Source organism: Bactrocera dorsalis, unplaced genomic scaffold (assembly GCF_023373825.1).
Source record: "Bactrocera dorsalis isolate Fly_Bdor unplaced genomic scaffold, ASM2337382v1 BdCtg143, whole genome shotgun sequence".
Taxonomy (NCBI): Eukaryota; Metazoa; Arthropoda; class Insecta; order Diptera; family Tephritidae; genus Bactrocera; species Bactrocera dorsalis.
In genome coordinates this window covers 29,746-50,000 of record NW_026038194.1, presented here as the reverse complement: position 1 = coordinate 50,000, position 20,255 = coordinate 29,746, and the positions used below count along the sequence as shown (strand labels likewise).

Genomic DNA, 20,255 nt, shown 5'->3' with positions numbered 1-20,255 from the left:
GTAAGCTCGAAAAGGGAGTACTCGAAGAGAAATCCTTTCAGTTAAACGATGAAATTGATGTTGTGGTTTCAATTTCCTCAACAGTTGTGAGAACAATTTCTAAGATTTTAGGTATTGAATGTTTGGAAAAGAAAGATTACCCAGTATCATTAAAGTGCTTATTTCAAAGACAATCTGGAAGAAAAACGAAGGTATGTAAGTATTTTGAAAAATACAAGGTGTTAAACTAAAGATTTGTAGTTTTCCAGATAATATCTGCCAATGTTTGCAGAGACTCGGAGAAAATTGCTAAACCAGATGTAAACTTAAAACATTTGGAAGATAGAGATATATTTTCAAACTATAGTAGTGATGATATCAGTAGCAGTGAAAAAAATTTGGTAAAGTTTAAAAATGTCAAGTTGAAGTCGATTGATAAGGAAAAGACTAAAAAGGGTCCATCAGTTAATATTAAAGCTTCGCAAGATGATAACATTGGATTGAAACAATTTGCCATACAAAGAAATAACCATCGTCCCCAGCGCACGTCGGCCCGAAGAGAAAAAAATAGTCAAGTGGCCATCGGCAAACATGAGCAATCTTTCAATTCCTATGAGGAAAGCGATGATTTTATTGAGGAACCATCAGTCAAAATTGGATTAAAAACGCAAGAAACATTATTAAAAGCGAAGCGACAACAAAGTGTAAAGTTTGACAATTTTTGCTGTCAGGAAAATAAATCAAATAGTAATTGGTTGACTAAGAAGCAACCTGAGGAGTTGGTTGTAGCCAGAAAAAAATCAAAAATAACTAAATCCAAGGTAAAAGCGCCCAGAGCATGTGCAATTATTACTACTACAGATACAGATAGCCAGCATAGGCAAAACGAACAAATTAAGGCTAACAAAAAAATTAAGTCATTTTTGGAGCAAGTAATACAGGTGCCCAAGGAGGTCAAAATTTTGTAAGTAAACGCAATTATTCTTTAATACTTTGTACATTTAAATAATATCTGCCAAATCAGAACTCTCAACAATATGGGCGGTGACGAAATTTTAAAAACTTTTCCGAAATATAAAAATCAGCTTGACGCTGTTTTTAATGAACTACGATCGAAACCTAAAGTATCCGGTTACAATGGAATTAACCACTTTTCAGTTATTGAACTAATAGATAATGAAAAACAATTGAAAATTATGCACAAACTCGGAGAAGTATACGAAAAAGACGGAGATGGGATATCCATGGTAAGTGGAAACGTTTTTTTTTATAAATGCTTTAATTAATTTCTAAATCTTAATTATTTTCTTAATTAGTATCCAATGCTTTTTGCGAACGCCTTGATGCCCGAATGGTTAGTAAATATATTTAAGGATAAGTATAATTTTTCATACAGCGAAGCGGTGACTCATTTAAACAAACAACGACTTTACATGCAATATATGGATACAGATGATCACTATTAGCAACAATTTTTTTTTCTAGTTTTCGTTAACAATCTACAGGATAGGGAAAAAGAATTATTTCGTATAAATTTACACTACACAAGTCTTACAAAAACACGGCTTATGGTGATTGTAGAGAAGAATAGTTTTGATTTTATTGAAGATAATGTTAGAATATGTAACATACTAAGGGACTTAAAATAAAGAGTAATTTTAAGACTTAAAGTTGGATTGGTCATGGTCTAAAACTAAGTAAAACTTTAAAAATACTTTTGGTTCATGGGGGAAATATCCGAAAATAAACCGAAATGTAGAAATAAACAAATATTAGAGCCGTAATAAATAAGAAATGTAACATTAGGAACAGGAAAATTTATCTGTTTACGTAAATCGACTCCCGTGTTCAGTAATTTTCTTTATAACTTAACCCACCTGAATATTTTAATTACTCTTTATTCATAATGTCCCTCTGAGGTGTCCTTTTATTGAATTAAGGTGGTCCTCTATTACGATTTATATTTTAATCAGCTATTTTGTACAAATCCATAGAAAGACGAAACATTTGTTGAGTTCGTAAATTAAAATCTCGAAAATGAAATTTGGAAACTATTTTTTTATTGATTCCAATGAAGGGACCGTGCGAAGTGTTTCAAATATGGTGTTCATAATATTTAAAAGAGGGTTTGTAGCATCCACAGACATTGTAGGTTGCTTTAGACCAAAGTTAAATCCATTTAAAATGCATTATTGCTAACCATCGTCATCAAAGAACTGCAGAGTTCGTGGTAGTGTAAGTGGTAGTAAAAAAAAAACAAATCATACGTCATTCAAACGAAAATAACTTATGAATCTGCAATAAATATCAATAACCCATTTAATGGTCAATTATCTTTAGGCTGTTAAAACTCTTAAAAAGTTGTCAGCTGTTTAATCATGTCTTTATTTTTTAGGTTGGCAACACCAACGAAACTTGATTGAAAATAGTTGAAGTTTGCAACCACTTATTAAGTACCCAAATAAAAACTTTGAACGGCGCTTTTATTTTTACCGTTCAACATTAGCGTCGACGTGGCATCCTTAAATAAAGCGCCGCGAAATTAAATGCCAAACGAATTTATTTATAATATTTGTATCCATTTGTACAAGCATTAAACATAGCGCGACAAAATATTTTTAGAAAAATTATAATTGCTTCGTTTTCTGTAGCCAACTTTATACCATGTTCAGACCGACAATCACACGATTTCGGCTGTTGAATGGATTATCCCACTAATCTTAAAAATTTATCAAGATTTCGCCATACAAAAATGACAGTTCCAAATCACTTCATTGAAATGATTTCAAACTGATCTACGCTAAATCTCTCTGTGCGACTCTGATTTTGCGCAATCTACTTGTCAGCACTGGAAATCTGTTACATTATCACGGCTGATTTAGCCACTACAAAGGGGAAAAAATTAAAAAAAACAAATTTTTTTTAGGCAATGAATCGAATTTCACCTGAAAATTGACTTAACAAATGAAAAAATGCATCCATTATTTCTATTATATGGAAAATATTAAGAAAAAAAGACGGTTTTTATTTGAAAATACTATATGACAATCTTTCCTTTTCATAAATATTAAGCTATTCTTGAATGACAGTAACAGCTGTTTTTTGATCTTTCTAACGGCAGTGAGAACACTGTTGGGTTATGAAATGCTTAAATGTAATCTAATCTTGTAAATTTTCGGTCTGAACATGGTATTACTTCTTAAAGCCCTGTCAAAAATAATTTTTCAACGCTCAGCTTTGCCTGATGCCGCTTTTTTTTAGCGACGTCAGTAAAGGAGGAGTGATTCCAAACTCGACCTACTTTTAAGGAACAGCACTATCCAGTGGTACACTGACACAGGAAGGCATGGGAGCAGGTATTGCGGGATGCCAATGGCATGTTTTCAGAGCCTTTCAAGCAGAAGTTTTTCTATAAATCAGCTCAGGGTTTTTGTATCCACCCTCATTGCCCCCGGCGAAACTTTTGGCCGACTTTTGACCTGAAAATGGCTAGAAAACAAAAAGGGTCGGCTTTAGTATACCATCCCACGATTTCAGGGTTAAAAGTGGTATTGTTGGATAGAGCTGCTGCTCCAGATTACGAAAATATATAATTGTTGCCGCCGCAAACTATAGTTTTCGAGATATTTGCATTTAATGTTGAAAATTTTGCAAATTTTATCTTACAATTTCTCGATTTCTAGTAATTATTTATCTCATATTACGCAGTTTTTATGCACTTATACTTCATTACATTGTTTATACATATTTATTTTTCAGTAATTATTTAGTTATTTGCTTAAAATAAGCATTTTATATTTTACACAAATTTCATTCCATGCACAATAACAAAAGTATTCCGTGTTGACAGATAATAAGTGTTGCCATAATTATACATTTATCAATCGAATAAAAATGAATAAAAAACTCAAACGCAAGAAACAAATACCATCTGAAATAAATTTAAGGCGAAATCTTGATAATTTTTTAAGATTAGTGGGATAATCTATTCAACAGCCGAAATCGTGTACTTAATCAGTCGGTCTGAACATAGTATAAGGCTTGTAAGTATGTTTAATCTAATAATTTAATAAAAGGATCATAATGATTATTTGCAATACAACAAAGGTAAAACAGGTGGGATGGTATACTAAAGTTTCCCCAACAAAAATTCTAAAAATTTCATAACGTATGATTATACATATAATATCGAATAATTTTGATGAAATAATTCCTTCAATTTATTGGTGTTTCCGCACGTCACACTACCATTTAATAATTGAAATTTTGAAATCAAAGCATACACTATCGATAGTCAAAATAAAGTATCGATAGTGAGACGAAAATAAATCTATCGATACTATCCTATCGATTGTTTGACAATTCTATTTGGTTTCGTATAATGTTGTCTTTGATATTAGTGCAATAAATATATTGTGATATTAGCAGACATAGTTATTGAAAATTCTTGACAAAAATAGTGTACATTCAGAGTGCTGTTATCTGCTCGTATTTTTATTGGTGATAGCACTGTTAAAAGTAAAATTTGTGGATTAAAAATGCATGTACCCTTCAAGTGGATATCAGAAAATTAAAAATGTTTGCCAATGCCAACTGCTACATTGGTGTTAAATAAGCATGAAATCTGATTCATCTTTGAGTGAAATTAAAAACTCAAATAAAATTCCTAAAGTTGGTGAAGACGTGTTTCAAATGTCAACTCCAAGCTATAATACTGAATTGAAAGGCTCAAATGGAAATTTTGTTATTCCACCACAAAATCGTAATTGCTCTTATAAAAAACTGAGGATTAAAAATTAGCATCAAAATATAGATTAAAAAACATGAATAAAGAGAAAAGTAATGAACATGCTAACGGACCAGGGAAGTCGATATCAAAGCATATACCGAACATTGATGGGCATCACAGTGAATTACGACGATCAAGACGGTTCCCTGTAAAACCTCGTCGATATGAACCAGAAGATCTTGCTTCCTTTGCTAGAAACAAACACAAGTTAAAGGTAAACACTATCAATACTATCCGAGAAGGCTATGAATACATCACGAGAACGACGGAAGAAATTAATTTAATAGAAACATACACATTGTGTAGGTCTAATGATTCATCTAGAAAGTATTTCCTTTTCAGTCAGAATACATCAAATCTACTCCTGAAACTAAAAAGAAAAAAGCGGGGCCAGTCAGCAAAGATAAGCGAAACTGCTTTTATTCTAAAACGGAGAGTGATGTAAAATATACGTCTAAGTTGACATTGGCCCAAAAAAAATGCCAACGAAAAGAAAAAGATGATGCCGTTAACCAGCATGAAACTCAATCAAAGAAAACCCATTTGATAAAAAATTCCAAATTACAAAAGCCAATTTTTAAAATAACTAATAAACATAAAGAAAATAACTTGAGGATTGTAAAGCAAATAATTTATCCTACTGCAGAGGAAATAGCAGAAAATGAGCGCAGAGAACGAGAACAGATAAGAGTAAATAGAAAAATGAAAGCAATGTTACAAAATCTCGTGCAAGTACCTGAAAAAGTCAAAATATTGTAAGTAAATTTACCAATAAGCTACTTGTAAAAGCCAGTAATAAAGATAAAACTTGACAATTTGTTTATAGGTCACTCAATAACATGACCTCTGATGAAATTTTGAACACCCTTCCTAAATACAAAGCTCAATTAGATATTATTTTCCGTGAATTGCGCTCAAAGCCGAGAATAGATGATTACAAAGGGATCAACCACTATTCTGTTATTGAACTGATCGATCACGAAAAACAGCTGAAGATGATGCACAAACTTGGTGAAGTATATGAGGCCGAACAAGATGGAATATCTCAGGTGGGTAAAAAAATTTGCTTAAATATATAATAAAACAACTTCAAATATGTAGTATCCAACGCTATTCGCTAATGCGTTGATGCCGGAATGGCTGGTTCATATATTCAAGGATAAGTATGAATTTTCCCATACTGAAGCCGTATCCCATTTGAACAAACAACAACAATATATGCAATACTTGGGTGCAGACGATTATCACTGAGGACTATAAGAGATACTATTGATATATGGATAATTTGTAAGATAAAAGAAAATCCAAATTTATATTATTTTAAATAATGTGCCAATGTAAAAAAAAAAAACCATGCAAACCCTTTTTTCTAGACAATAAAATATCAACAATTTTTTAAGAACAAAATATTTTATTTGAATTTGTTTTTTATTTTAATTCTAGATTACAAGTAGAAATATTTTTCATCATTTTAAGAAGTTTATGTATGTAGATACCAAAATTGAGCACTTAAAATGCGCTTTGTGGAAATGTATTAATCGCTTTCTGAGGTAGTATATAATATTACCTTGCGAGTAGCGAATTTGTCTTCCCTTATTTCGATCACTATAATAAATACAAATTCAGAGTATGATGCAAAAATATACATGCTAAGCAGGCGAAATGATGAAAGGGATCAAACTGAAAAAAATCAGTCTACTATTCATAAAAAATATAATTTTTATCTAAAGACCTAAACTTAAATTCTTCTAATTTAGAGTTCATCGTGAACCTCATCATCCTCGCTGTCTTTGTTCTCTGATAAATTGTCATTTTCCTCATCGTTTCCAGTATCGCCAGCAATATCCTCATCATCTTCATCTAGCTCGATTTGTTCATCTAATGGCACTCCCAGAGATTGCCTCATCATTTTTTCGATGGTGTCTGCGAAATCGGATGTCTCTTGCAGCATGAAGCCTGAACGCAAAGTGGCCGTGCGGAACATCATTACAGCCATGTCCTTCGCTGTACTGTCGGCTTCATCAGCTTCGACGCGGCGCAGGAGTTCACGAATAAGTGGATGACGGGGATTTATTTCTAATGTTTTTTTCTGGTTCAGATAGTAGCTACGTTGTGGATCATCAGACTTTTGGTGCGCATTGGACAATGCCAACCTTTCCATGTTACCAGTCCAACCGAACATTCCAGCAACGAGTGCACATGGCGAGTTACTAAGGCGTTCTGACACTTGTGCCTTCAAAATTTTATCCTTAAGTGCCACCTCATTCAACCATTTTACGAGTGGTTCAAAGGTTGATTTTAGTTCTTCAAATCTTGATTTGCTTTTCTCGGACTCGTTTAATTTAAATCCTTCTTTGGCAACATTTTGGAATTTCTTACCATCGAACTCAGGCAAGGCGGAAATGCAGTATTCGTCAACAGCCTCAACAAGGTAAAGGACTTCATAGCCCTTGCTCAACAGGCGTTCGACAAATGGTGATTTTTCGACTTCGGCGCGGTTAGCACCTGCAATAAAGAATATATGTTCCTGTTTGGCCTTCATACGTTGAACATATTCAGCAAGAGAGGTGAGATCTTTTCCGTTGGATGATTGGAACCGCAAAAGCTTAGCAAGCCGAGAACGATTACTGGGGTCTTCCATGATACCGAGTTTAATGCTGGAAATTAGAAGAAAATGTATAAGGACAAGCTCCCAAAGAAAGTAGAATATTTAAAATTGATATTTGAAATATTTATATTTTAAAAACGGAGATGCTTTTACTATCTTCTTTACTTACTTGGTTGAGTATTCTTTCCAGAATTTGCTGTAGTTATCCTTATCGATCTTTTTAATCATGTCTAAAACCTTGCGAACCAACTTCTTCTTTATAACCTTGATTAACTTATGCTGTTGAAGTGTTTCACGCGAAACGTTCAAAGGCAGATCGTCGGAATCAACAACACCACGAATGAAATTCAAGTAATTGGGCATCATATCATTAAATTCGTCGGTTATAAAAACACGACGTACATATAATTTTATATTATCGGCTTTGGTGCCATAACGGTTGAAAGATTCTGATGGTTGAACTTTTGGAATGTATAATAAGCTCTTGAATGTAACTTCCCCTTCTGCAACAAAATGCGTGTGTGTTAGAGGTTCGCTGCTGTCTTTGGTAAGTGTCTTATAAAACTCTGTGTATTCATCATCAGTGACATCGGCTGGTTTGCGAGTCCAAATAGGTTTACTGTCGTTGATTAGTTGCCAGTCCCAAACAGTTTTGGAAACTTTCTTTGTCTTTGGCTTGTCGACGTTTTCAGATTCTTCCTCAACCTTAGCTTCGTCATCGCTATCTTCTAAATTATCTTCAGCTTTCTCCGACTCCTCAGTTGTGGAATCTTCTTCGATTGGTACATCTTCCTCAATAGTTTTACTTGACCACATTAAAATCGGGAAATTTATGAATTGAGAATATTTGCGGATCAATTCGCGTACAGTATCTTCCTCAAGGAAATCTTGGGCTTCGTCTTTCAAATGCAAAGAAATAATAGAACCTCGTTTAAGTGTGTCACCACGAGGATCTTCGACAATACTGAAACTATTAGCGTCCGATTCCCAAATGTATTGTTTATCAGCATTATGCTTTGTAGTAACGACTACACGATCGGCTACCAAGAAAGCAGAGTAGAAACCAACACCAAATTGTCCAATCATGTCATTGAGGTCTTGGCCAGATTCTGTTTTCGACGTATCTTGCATTTTAGATAAGAAATCGGCAGTGCCCGATTTGGCAATTGTACCTAAATTGTTGATCAGATCTTGATGAGTCATACCAATACCAGAATCCATAATATGTAAAATCTTATTCTCTTTATCAGCCTTAATGCGTATATTCAATTCTGGATTAGTATCCAATTCACCCTTGTTCGTGAGGGCAAGTAGGCGTATCTTATCAATAGCATCAGAGGCATTGGAAATCAATTCTCGCAAGAATATTTCTTTGTTTCGGTACAATGAGTTTATTATGAGTTTCATCATGCGATTTACCTCCGTCTGGAATGTAAATTTCTCCGCCTATGGTACATATTAAAGTTTAGAAAGTAGATTAATAATTATTTGCATTTTTTATATCAAAATCTATTGGTTGAAAACAATTTCCCTCACATCCCAAATGCCAGACGTGGCAAAAGCTTAATCTTAATCCAAAAAATACTATTTCAATCAAACCGTATACTTCATATATAATAAGCAAAAATCAAATATTTAAACTTTACTCACCTTCTCTCGGACCTCCTTCATCTGTGCAACACTCAATCCATCCAACTTTATGGCCTCTTCCTCACGCTTGAGAGTTTCAGCATCTGAACGGAAATTAAATTTACTGTTTATATATGTAAACACATTTAATACAAATAAATGCTTTTGCGAATATTTTAGCAGTGACGTGTACAAATTACGCACAGAACAAATTAGGCGATATCAGCTAATATCGATAGCAAGTGAAAGGCAATATATACTACGTATGCAAATGTGATTTGCCTTACCTGTTCTGGAACCTTCCTTGAAAGAACCTAAATCCAAATCAATAGTTTCTACATCTTCTGGGCTTTCATCTGCTCGAATCTCTCCCACACCTATAAAAAAACATGATATTTTTAGTAATATTTAATACACTATAACATATTATACAGAAGTCGACAGAGATTTGGATATGCCGGTATACGCGGTATGCAAACTAACCTGCTAAAAGAAGCAAGGCCAACAATAATAAATACTTCATTTTATAGTGCAGCAATCCTTTTGAAGCTTTTCTTGCTATTTATAGATGCAGTTTATCCAATCAATAAGCAACTTCCAGAAATTGCAGAACTCCTTCAATTACAAAATATTCTCGACAAAGATTGAAACCAACTGAAATTGCAATTAACACTCAACTGCAAAATAATACACAATGTACGGTGGTTAATATTCAGCCAACTGTTCTCTCAGACATGTATCTTTAGTACGGACAGGGTTGCATTAAAAGGTTCACACAGATTCTTCTTGTACTCCAATGTACTTTATTTTAATTGGTTTGCCCTTATACTTATTTTTTTAATTATATAAGGCAGACCCATGTTATTAGAACATTCAAGTATAATTTATACATTGTTTTATTTTGGATAAGCGCAGTCTTAAATGTACAATTTGCAAACAATTTGTTGATGTTATAGTTACACACAACCCTTTCACAGTGAAGAGAGCCACTACAAATGTCGTGCAGTGATTGGTCCAAATCATATAAATATTTAGTACAGTTCATAACCAAAACTGTTATCGAAATTGTCTAATGAGATTTTGGTTTCTCTACAAATTAACTGATTTTTTACACTGTGCTAATTGGACAAGAATACCTAATTCAAAAAAATAGATTTAAGAGATAAAGTTAATGTTAGAAATACTTAGACGCCCACAATTTTTAATTGCTTTTTCGCTATAAATTTCCCTTTGAACCACTGAGCGACCATGTAATATTTTTACTATGTTACGAAAATGTCTTTCAATAAGCTTACGTTGGAATTCTAACAAAAATGACAATGAACAATAATTTGACCAAGTCCAAATATTCAACTTAGTAAAAAGGCATCAATATGTAACGGGTTTTTTTTGGAAACCTTCTGCATGACAGCTTTTTATAGCACTGTTACCCATTCAACATACGAATACATAAAAAAGAATAATCAAAAATTGGTGGATACTGTTAATTCATATAGTTACGTTTTATTTTCATATCTCGTATTTATATGCATTGAATTGAATTAAATTAAATATTTATCAGTTACTAATAGCTAATTAGGGACTCCATCTACGTGTCCTTTGTCGTTTGCCTGTTGCATTAATTATTAAAGATACATTTAGTTGTGTTCTTTTTGATGTTTTTATGTTTCAGTTTTTAAGGTATTTTATATTTATATTTTTTGTTACTATGTTTCTTATGAAATATGTATTTAGATATATTACATTTCTAGCGCATTCTAAATAAATTTACTTCGTAATTAAATAGTTTACATATAACTACTTATAGTAAGTTTAGTTTTAATTAAAATTAATAAATGTTTTTGTTAAGCTTTATTCCACATTTGTATATTATACACATATATGCATATACATATGTAATTTCTAATATATTTAAATGTTCCATTTTGTTTTTTAATTGGCTTTATCAAATATTTTATATTTATTGCATTAATAATTATTTCTTAAGTGGTTTTATTGTTATAAAACTAGCTTGGATTTATGCATTAAAATCATTGACAACGAAAAAGATATGCCCTTTATACATATGTATGTATATAAAACATTTCATATTTCTTACTTAAAATTTTCAAGTAAACAATATATAAAGATAAAGCTCTACTCATAATTGTATTCTTTTGTTATTTGTATATACCTTGTTTCTGGAGCAATTTATTTTTTTGATTGATCTTTAATCTCTAGCATTTGGTTCAAATTTTTCAGTATGTATTCGAGCAAATGAAAATTTACAAACAAAGTTATGTATTGACATATTTTTAGGCTTTTGTAGAGAAATTATAATTTTAAATGCAGATGTCAAAAATACATACCTACTCCCTCTTCAGCACACAAACTTTATTATAAACAATCACTGTATTACTTTCGAAGCATTATAATCGAAAGCTCGATTGTATTTCGTTCTTCTGTGTGCATTAATTACAATATATACATATTTTTAGTTTTAATAAAGCTGTACGAAATATACGTATTTCAGAGATATTCAATACAAATTTCAGCGACAAAATTAAATTTTAACCATTATGTTAATTTCATTAAATGAGGAAAACGAGCAATTTGCTTGTTAAAATGGTTCCAAAGTTGTGTAAAAACTCTTGTTCAAGTTAAAAAATATCGAAATTTTTATAAAAGTGGATTACAATTGTCTTGTATGATCCTAAAGCAATCGTATCTTGTAATATTCAATATATTTCATTTGCATGTAAAAACAGGAGCTTTTAAAGATCCGTTCAATAATTTCAGCAGAAATTAAGGGAAGAAATTAATTTTTAATTCTCAAAAAAAGGTATTTTTTCAAAATTTTTTCTTTGTTTTTAATATAAAAGAATTAATAGGTATGCAACTTAAATAATGATTATATATAAATATACATACAATGCAAAACTATTTGTGAACATGTATATTTTGGGTGGATGAGTTCAGCTATAGCAAATGTGCTTTATAAATTTAATTCTTCACAGCTACACCTATATGTAGAGTAGTATTCATCACATTTAGCACAAATTACAAGTTTCATATGCAGCATTGAAGTTCTCTTTTACAAAGTTGGTCCATAGTATGACTCATCCGCGTACATGTCCAATGGTTTTTGTGTTATAATTATTGTTAATGTTAGTTACATACATACTTCGTTTCATTTTGCTATTTTTAAGAATACACCCTAGTTATGTTTTTCTACTACTTCAATTGTGTACTGTTTCATTTAGTCGAATGCCCCACTTAATTCTTGTTTATGTTTCTTCTGTAATTTCAGATTTAAAATGTCAAGAGGAGAAGCTTCGATTTAGGAATATAAACTTAAATATTAAAGGTATTTTAATATATATTTAAGCATTTATGTATATATGCAATATACATTATGGTATATATGTATATAAAGTGTGGGGATGTGCACTTATATCGAATACAAACAATGTGTATTCAGATTCTCATATAATTACGGATTAATAGAAAGTATGTAGTTGTTTTGCGCCGATGCGTTTGTTGCGCTAACTAATCAGTTTACTGCAGTTCTTTTTATAAATAAGTTGGCATTACTAATGCTTACGCTTGTAATTTTTATAATTATTATTTTTTGATTCATGTAAAATAATATCGCTGAAAGTGTTCGCTATAAATGTGGGATGGGGATTTTTTAGGATCACAAGTAATCTCCTTGCCACTTTTTTGCTTTCATTGTTTATTGGTCGGCACTTATTTCGAAGCATTGCAATGTCTACAACGACTGTCATTACTCAGTGAGTAAAGTGAATAAACGAATTTCAAAATCTAAAACTGCTAAACTAGATGAAGACGACCTGACCTATGCTCTATTAACTAGTTTCAATTGTGTGTATTTATATATATAAATATATATATATATATGTATATAGTATGTAGTTGAAATCTAAACAATAAAATATTATTTCGCGTTTCTCACGTCGTTGACAACGCTCGGTTGCACACATCCGACACCTCCACCACCACCACCACCTGGACGCATGCGAATCGATGGTCGTCGCTCGGGTGTATCGTAAGGAGGACGCGATGAGTTTGTGGCCGCCATTGAATCATCCATATTAAGACCGCCACCACCAGTGCCACTGCCCACAACCATTTGGGAAGTGCCGCCACCTCCGACCATTGCTCCGCTACTACTGACCAATGTCTGTGCTCCACCGCCCGAATTCATGATTTGTGCACTACCTATGGCAGCGACACCACCAGCTATTTGTTTTTGATTGTGTTGATGTTGTTGCTGCTGTGTTGCAGACGCTTCTTGTCCCTGTTGGCATTCACCACCACCCTCCTGATTTTGTTGTATAGCTTGTGGATTGCGCGGGCCGCCAAATTTTAGCAGATTCCAATCGAATACGTAGTCATAGGTAAAGCCAAGACGATGGAATAAATTACGAAAGAGTTTTCTTAAATAGCAATAATCCGGTCGCTGTTCAAAGTGCATTTGTCGGCAAAAGTTCAAATAATTTACAAATTCGCTTGGGAAACCTTTGCACAATGACAATATCGTCGTAGAAAGTTTCTTCTCCGAAATGCGTTCGTATTTTTGACGCTTGTTAGCTGCCTTCAAACCTTGCCATGGCAGTGCACCCAAATTGAAATACATCAGCACGTAACCGAGGGATTCTAAATCGTCACGACGAGACTGTTCAATGCCCAAATGTGTATTGATCGACGCATAGCGGGCAGTGCCAGTGAGATTTTTATTTTCCCGGTATGGTATGTGTTTCAGTGAGCGGGCGTCGCGGAATTTTTTCGCTAGTCCAAAGTCAATTATATAAACAAGGTTGCCTTTCTTACCCAAACCCATGAGGAAGTTGTCCGGTTTTATATCTCGGTGAATGAAGTCCCGAGAGTGTATGTAGTCTATGCGAGATATCATCTGATCGGCGAGTAATAGAACGGTTTTTAATGAAAAACGTCGGGAACAGAAATTGAATAGGTCCTCTAATGATGGACCTAACAACTCCATCACCATCACGTTGTAGTCACCTTCTGAGCCACACCAGATAATACGCGGTATACCTATGCCGCCCTGCATGGTTTTATAGAATTTTGACTCGATGTGGAGTTGGGGATGTTTCGTACGAATGCATTCTAGTTTTATGGCAACTTCTTCGCCCGTATTAATTGTGGTTCCAAGATAAATATCCCCAAACGATCCTGAGCCAATTTTACGACCCAAGCGATATTTATTTCCAACCCGCAATTCCATATTTTTACAAAACAATGATCTCTAAAGGCTAGTTATTCTTTTGTTACTGATGTTAGAACTTATGGTTTTTGGCGCTGAAATTAAATTATATATTTAGTTAGTTATTGAGAGCAACACAAATAATCTCAAGTAGTTAAACCTTTTTAATGTTGAAACAATCGTGCTATCAATTATGAATGACTTCTTCGAGCTGAGCGTCGTTTAGGTTTTCGGTTGTAGAGTTCATAAACTAAAACGTAAGGAAATATTTGTAATTTACTGAAATTTAGCAAGAGAAAAGGAAAAAAATTAAATAAAAAAAATTATTTTAGCTTCTTTAAAAATTGTAATTGACATACGGTTTTTAAACTCAAACAGATATGCCTTTGAATGTGAAAATATTGAAAAATATATTACTACACACACATTTCAAATTTCTCACAATACCGTTCTTTATATACTAAAATTTTGCGAAATTAATGTTTGTTTATTGAAAAATTCAATTTAGGTAATATTATTTTATTGGTATTTATTTTACTGGTGTACTCGGTCACTGAATATATGTAGTTACCTCAATACGAAACATTTTTGTTACTAAATTTCAAACGTTTTGAAATAAATTTACATTGGTAGCACATTTAAAACGAAAAAGCTGAAAAATTGAGCGAAACTACCGTATTTTCTATGTTGTTACGAAATCGTGTGATATATACATATGTATATCTCAAAAATATATCAGTATATACGTAATGTCAGGATCATCATTTAAAATCTTACCGCGTTGTTTTTGTGGTTCCTCTAGTGCCGATAAAAGAATGGAAATGAACTATGTTGCGAATGGTGTCGTATCGTGGCAGTGTGTGGTGAACAGAAAAAAACGGGATTTATGTGAGGCGTCTGTCTGGTTTGCGGTTTCTGTTAGTTTTTGAATTGTGTGTGAAACTAAGATCCTTTATCCCCCTTCAGACTGTTACACTGTTATTCTCAAGGCAAAGCGTTTTTGCTTTGAAATACATATTCCGTTAAGAGTATTTACTGAATTGAGCCATCAATTAATTGTCGGGTTTATAGAGTTTGGCTGTCAAATTGATTTTTGCTCCGTTTTAGCTCTGAAAAATGCGTGAAAACTTAAATTGATTAGTAAAACAAGACAATAATAAACAATCATTCTTTCATTAATTGACAAATTTCAGTTGACAAACCTGACTAATAATAGTTCAATACAATAGATAATATATTATTCAGAATACATTTACGCGGTCGAAGGTAAGTTTAAGCAAGATCGTACGATACGATTCACAACGCTATAGGAGGGATTTGCAAAACTGGATAATGACTGAATGATAATGGGGGTATTTTTGATGCTTAACAACAACAAAAAGAAAGTAGCTTATTCAATCTGTTAATCAACCAATACTTTTATTGCGTTGGGAATTATGTTAATACAGTGAAATTACCCATTACGGACATCCTTCTAACCATACACACACCATAACCGGACAAATTTCATGAACGAAACGTTTTCATTACTGTTTTTTATACAAAATCAGTTCTTATAACCAGACATAAGTTCCAATGACCGGATACAGACATTCAAAATCAAAATTGTGTAAATTGGTAGTTCCCAAAAACCCGAAAAGGAAAACTAATGATATAATTGTCATTAATTCACTTCTGGCTAACATTGGTTCGCATTTATTAGTTCGATTGATTCTAATTCTTAAATATATGTACATTTTGGCATGTCCCGAAATTTGGACAACTTCCATAGCCGTACAAAAACACTGCGACGAGTTATGAGGAATTTTACTGTATACATATATGTTTTGTAAATAGTCCTAAACAAGTAGAAAACTAAATTTTACAACTTTATGCCCCTTTTTCTGTTATGTAAGGAAAGCTCCGCAAATTTTCATATAGATTTAAGCTATAAACAATATCCTGAAAAATTGCACTCTTTTAGGTAACATTTCAAATTCATACACATTAATCTATTTCTTATTGTCAGTATAATACATTAATGAATTAATGGGAAAGTATATTTTTGAATTAGATGCACACGATTGTTACATTTATTTTTGGGATTTTATATATGCATCTTTCAGGAAAAGTAACGCATTTCTCCTGCATAAAAATCTCATTACATTTTCAATTCGACCATTAATTATTTTGGCTACAGTAGTTTTGAACATACAGTCGTTGCTTCTAGAAGATGGTTTATAATAGTATCTCTTTATAAAAAACAACATAGCGTTTACTAATTTTAACTAGGTTTGTAAAGAAACAAATAATACGAAAAATCAGCATCCACACACGCATTATCGATCGCCTAACCATACATATACAGCAAACAGCTGACGATAGCAGCTGGAAGAGGAATTGGAAAAAGAAAACAAGACCAACTACCAACGTCAACAAAAAACAATAACATAATAGAAAACAAAGAATTTTCTCTTTATACTTTATGAAGACTGCATCGCAGTTCTTTTGATTTCCGTTTCCGAATGTATCAATTTATTAAACTAACTTCAATTCTACGAAAATTGTATATTAGTTCAATACATTTTGGATTAATGGAAGGAAAAAGGGTTCACAGTAAAAAGGCGTTTTACATTCTTCTTAAACATTAGATGAAACCCCCCAATTCATAGTCGGCAATAGCCGCTTAGAATCCAATTAGAATTAGTCTTCTTGCTGTATTTCATCTCTTTGTACAATAATGAAATTAAACATCGCTGAAGTAATTTGGAGGAACATTGCTGAGTTGACACCCTTTGGCCGTATAAAAATCAAGGTACGTTCCAGTTACGTAGACCCAACCAATCGACGGCAATGATTCAAGCGCACAACGGTTCGTTCATTTATAACTGCATGTACTTATTATTACTGAACTCTATATAATATCTATATTTGTATATAATTTCATAAGTGAGGGCAAGAAATGTGTATCTCCTTAACTCAACTAGAAATGTGAGTGACTGTTTGATGGGGAAAAAGGGCGCAGTTCCTTGTAATTCTCATTGCACGTACATATTAAATCAAACTGATAACTTCATTAAGTTGCATTCATACATCCTATTCTTAAGTTAGGACCGGACCTGGATTTTTATCCGGCCAAGGACTGTCAACTCGTCACCGTGTCTCGAATTTGGTTCAGAAAGTTTTTCTGCCGTTACAGTAACATTATAAGTATGTCTAGAGTATTACAACGTATGTATTGTTTTGTTTTATTCAAAAAATTCACCTAACGTACTTTAGTATCACCAACAGTCACCGGAGATTTTGTTCCTTTCTTTTGTATCGGGTTTAAAATTTATTTTCAGTCTATATAATAATTATAATAAAATTACGAAGAGTATGAAAACACCTTTTAGTTTTTTACAAAATAGACCCCAAATACTGTAATAATCCCTTTTTTCATTTTTAAAAAATCTAAAAAATGCTAAAATATAAAATACAATAAGTTCACTTGCAGTCAATGGCCTTGCATTGGCGGGGACAACCAGATGAGTTGACACCCGCAAACGGCATAAGGCTAAAATTACACACAAGTGATAAAAATTAAACCGAAAACCATGTAAGCAGCTATGGATATAATAAGCGAAACATGTGCGCTGATATTTGTTATTATATTAATACTTACATTTTCTTTGGACGCGTTGTCTGCTTTTGTCGAATATTTATTTTGGAAATTGAGGGATATAATAAAGACGCACCTGACGACAAAAGCTCACACACACTCCACATTCATTAGACTCCTCGACCAGAAAAGAGAAAAATTAAATTCTTCGATTTTCACAATTTGTAATTAAGAAAGATGTAAACATGTTAACGGAGATTATTTTATACAAAAGTATTGAAGCGAAAAAGGTGATCTGAACCGATGTTCACGACGATTTCAACAGTATGTAACAACGGGCAATGGACATGGTGTCACGACAAAGTTGTCTAGTACGGCTATGCTGAAAATACTGCGAATCCTCAAATATCGCGTGTATGTATCGGTAAATGGATATTTAATTCACGAGACCGTAAGTAAAGATGATACAATTTATATAATTTTATTTTATCTGCTTATGTTTGTCGTCGTAGTTATCGAAGGTGTTTTAAGCGTCAAAACATTTTTTATATGCCTAGCTACGACTTTTCGTTCAAGCAGAATCCACGCACGCACGCACAAATCAAGAAATTTTCCTTTAGGAATATTTCAATACTTCACACTTATTTAGTAGATGAATAGGTTTAAAACCTTTTTTCCGGACATAAAAGCCCACTTATTCACATTAGTTGCTTCGCCAAAATTTTCATTTGTAAAATAATCACAAAAGATTTTCGAAGTCGCCTCGTTGGAATAATTTTGTCCGTCCGTTTGCTAAAGTTCCGAGCTTGTCAGTGCTATCTACGGTTGAAAACAGTAAATTGCTATTTCTGTATCGTTTCCACTCATTCATTTTGAATTAAGGAAACTTTTGTTCATCTTACTTGCGCACACATAAGCAACAACATTGTGTGCAGCAGCTAGCAGCTCGTTGGCCTCAATCGGCGATGGTATTCGCATTTATTCACCTTCGAATTCGAATGTAAACGGGCAGGGTTACCGTTACCAATTGTTGGTGTAACCCACCAAATGACTGATTGGAATAGATTTTGGCGCTAACGGAGCTACTGTCTATACATAAAAAATAATAAAAAAAAAAAAACTAATTGAATGCCTGTTATAACTTAGCGTTTTTATAAGTGTCCCTTTATCATGTCTTTGAATGGCTATAAGGGAAGGTAACCCTGTCTTGTACATTTAGTATTTCGAATTCTATTCTTTATTTTGCTTCAACGTCGCCGTGGCTGCTTATAACCCAATCTTCGAAACCGAATGTTTTTCGCCACTTCGCATTTTTTTTTTACTTTTTTCGTTCACTGAATATCCTACATTGGTGACTCTCCACAACACATGCTAAATTCTTAGGTTACACATATCGATTGAAATTAAGGTTCACACGCGATCTCAAGTTTTAGGCACAACTTCCTTTCACACTTACGTTTCTTTTATTATTTATCCGTATATTTGTTGTAAATTAATTTAGAATATCACTCAATTTAATCTTTTCAATAAGACTTTGCCATTTCAGCCTATCGAACAGAATTCCAGTGTTGAACAATTATGAATTGTATATTAAATGTCGAAACAAAATGTCATCGCATGGTTTGGAACTAAGCTAACAGGGTTGTATTCGTTAAACCCAGTTCTCAAGTGAAGTTTCCACTTTTATTTGTAATTTTACACCAATGTAATTATAATTACTTTAGTTGTAAAGTCAAAAGTAAATAATGGCGATATACATTTATGTAAGTGAAAATGTTTCAAACGATGAGACATTTTGCAAATGTTTCTCTGGTTTTACTACATACTGGACGAAAACATTGTTTGTGAAGACTTATGAAATAGGATGATAACGGTAATGTTGGAAACTTCGATAAATCAAATAATACTCTTAAGCGGAGTAAAGTTAGAAACCTAATATTTAATTATAGGCGTGCGGATGCAGACCTCTTTAAATATTAGGGTCCCGCTTATTTTTAGGAAATATTTCATATCTTATAAACTACTTATCCCAACTCAACCAAATACGATCCCCAGTAATAGCATAATGCTTCGGCTAGCTAAAAATTGGTTACGGCCACGTCCATTTTCCATATTGTGAAACTCGAGGGTTTATTTTACTTCAGGACATGCATATGTATGTACGGATTTGCAAATTCGTCTCTGCGGTTGCTTTCATACCATATACCTCATACCATATACCATTTATGTATACATATACATATGTATAGTATTTATATTGTATGCTATATAAGAAGTATTTAAATGAAATTTAGTATGCTTGCATTTTAATTATAAATTAACAAATCCTGCTTATACAGAGTCTCATTAGATATGAACATTTCTGCACATTAGAATAAACTTAGAAATTTAAGTTTTATAAACTGAAGCTGGACTAACTAAAACGGTTTTCTGTGGTTGACTT

At 32.9% G+C, this 20,255-nt stretch overlaps 4 protein-coding genes across 8 annotated transcripts; 2 read left to right on the top strand and 2 right to left on the bottom strand.

Moving 5' to 3' along the window:
* Window positions 1–2,214, top strand: LOC105232525 (uncharacterized protein CG4951; the record flags this gene model as incomplete). Of its 2 annotated transcripts, none has more annotated exon segments than XM_049461837.1 (4): window positions 1–191; window positions 249–943; window positions 1,004–1,226; window positions 1,296–2,214. In XM_049461837.1, coding segments are annotated over 4 exon segments (1,259 nt in total), but the record flags the coding sequence as incomplete, so codon positions are not given.
* Window positions 2,215–4,337: 2,123 nt separating this feature from the next.
* On the top strand, window positions 4,338–6,177 carry LOC125780160 (uncharacterized). Its single transcript, XM_049461839.1, has 4 exons — window positions 4,338–4,982; window positions 5,111–5,523; window positions 5,595–5,817; window positions 5,870–6,177. Exons 1-4 carry the CDS (start codon window positions 4,803–4,805, stop codon window positions 6,017–6,019), a joined length of 966 nt encoding a protein of 321 aa, XP_049317796.1. The 5' UTR covers window positions 4,338–4,802; the 3' UTR covers window positions 6,020–6,177.
* Window positions 6,160–10,321, bottom strand: LOC105232524 (endoplasmin). The gene is made up of 5 exons (XM_011214227.4): window positions 9,489–10,321; window positions 9,293–9,382; window positions 9,027–9,109; window positions 7,546–8,822; window positions 6,160–7,425 (listed from the first exon to the last, which is right to left on the bottom strand). Exons 1-5 carry the CDS (start codon window positions 9,526–9,528, stop codon window positions 6,522–6,524), a joined length of 2,394 nt encoding a protein of 797 aa, XP_011212529.2. The 5' UTR covers window positions 9,529–10,321; the 3' UTR covers window positions 6,160–6,521.
* Window positions 10,322–10,483: 162 nt separating this feature from the next.
* LOC105232522 (discs overgrown protein kinase) lies at window positions 10,484–19,415 on the bottom strand. 4 transcript variants are annotated; one of them, XM_011214220.4, is made up of 5 exons: window positions 19,269–19,415; window positions 17,876–17,990; window positions 15,010–15,341; window positions 14,393–14,482; window positions 10,484–14,327 (listed from the first exon to the last, which is right to left on the bottom strand). In XM_011214220.4, exon 5 carries the CDS (start codon window positions 14,251–14,253, stop codon window positions 12,943–12,945), a length of 1,311 nt encoding a protein of 436 aa, XP_011212522.1. In that variant the 5' UTR covers window positions 14,254–14,327; window positions 14,393–14,482; window positions 15,010–15,341; window positions 17,876–17,990; window positions 19,269–19,415; the 3' UTR covers window positions 10,484–12,942. The 4 variants fall into 4 exon arrangements, with proteins under 4 accessions (XP_011212522.1, XP_011212524.1, XP_011212527.1 ...); XM_011214222.4 differs by lacking the exon at window positions 19,269–19,415 and adding an exon at window positions 18,482–18,631; XM_011214225.4 differs by lacking the exon at window positions 17,876–17,990 and having other exon boundaries at window positions 19,269–19,410.
* Window positions 19,416–20,255: the final 840 nt, after the last annotated feature.

What these genes read in the sequence shown, in the direction of transcription:
- LOC125780160 (XM_049461839.1), top strand. Translation starts at nt 4,803, where the DNA reads ATGAATAAAGAGAAAAGTAATGAACATGCTAACGGACCAGGGAAGTCG. An exon ending in GAAACAAACACAAGTTAAAG is followed by an intron (nt 4,983 to 5,110) that starts GTAAACACTATC and finishes TTTCCTTTTCAG; the next exon opens with TCAGAATACATCAAATCTAC. An exon ending in CCTGAAAAAGTCAAAATATT is followed by an intron (nt 5,524 to 5,594) that starts GTAAGTAAATTT and finishes ATTTGTTTATAG; the next exon opens with GTCACTCAATAACATGACCT.
- LOC105232524 (XM_011214227.4), bottom strand. Translation starts at nt 9,528, where the DNA reads ATGAAGTATTTATTATTGTTGGCCTTGCTTCTTTTAGCAG. An exon ending in CAAGGAAGGTTCCAGAACAG is followed by an intron (nt 9,110 to 9,292) that starts GTAAGGCAAATC and finishes ATTTCCGTTCAG; the next exon opens with ATGCTGAAACTCTCAAGCGT. An exon ending in TGGAAAGAATACTCAACCAA is followed by an intron (nt 7,426 to 7,545) that starts GTAAGTAAAGAA and finishes TCTAATTTCCAG; the next exon opens with CATTAAACTCGGTATCATGG.
- LOC105232522 (XM_011214220.4), bottom strand. Translation starts at nt 14,253, where the DNA reads ATGGAATTGCGGGTTGGAAATAAATATCGCTTGGGTCGTAAAATTGGC.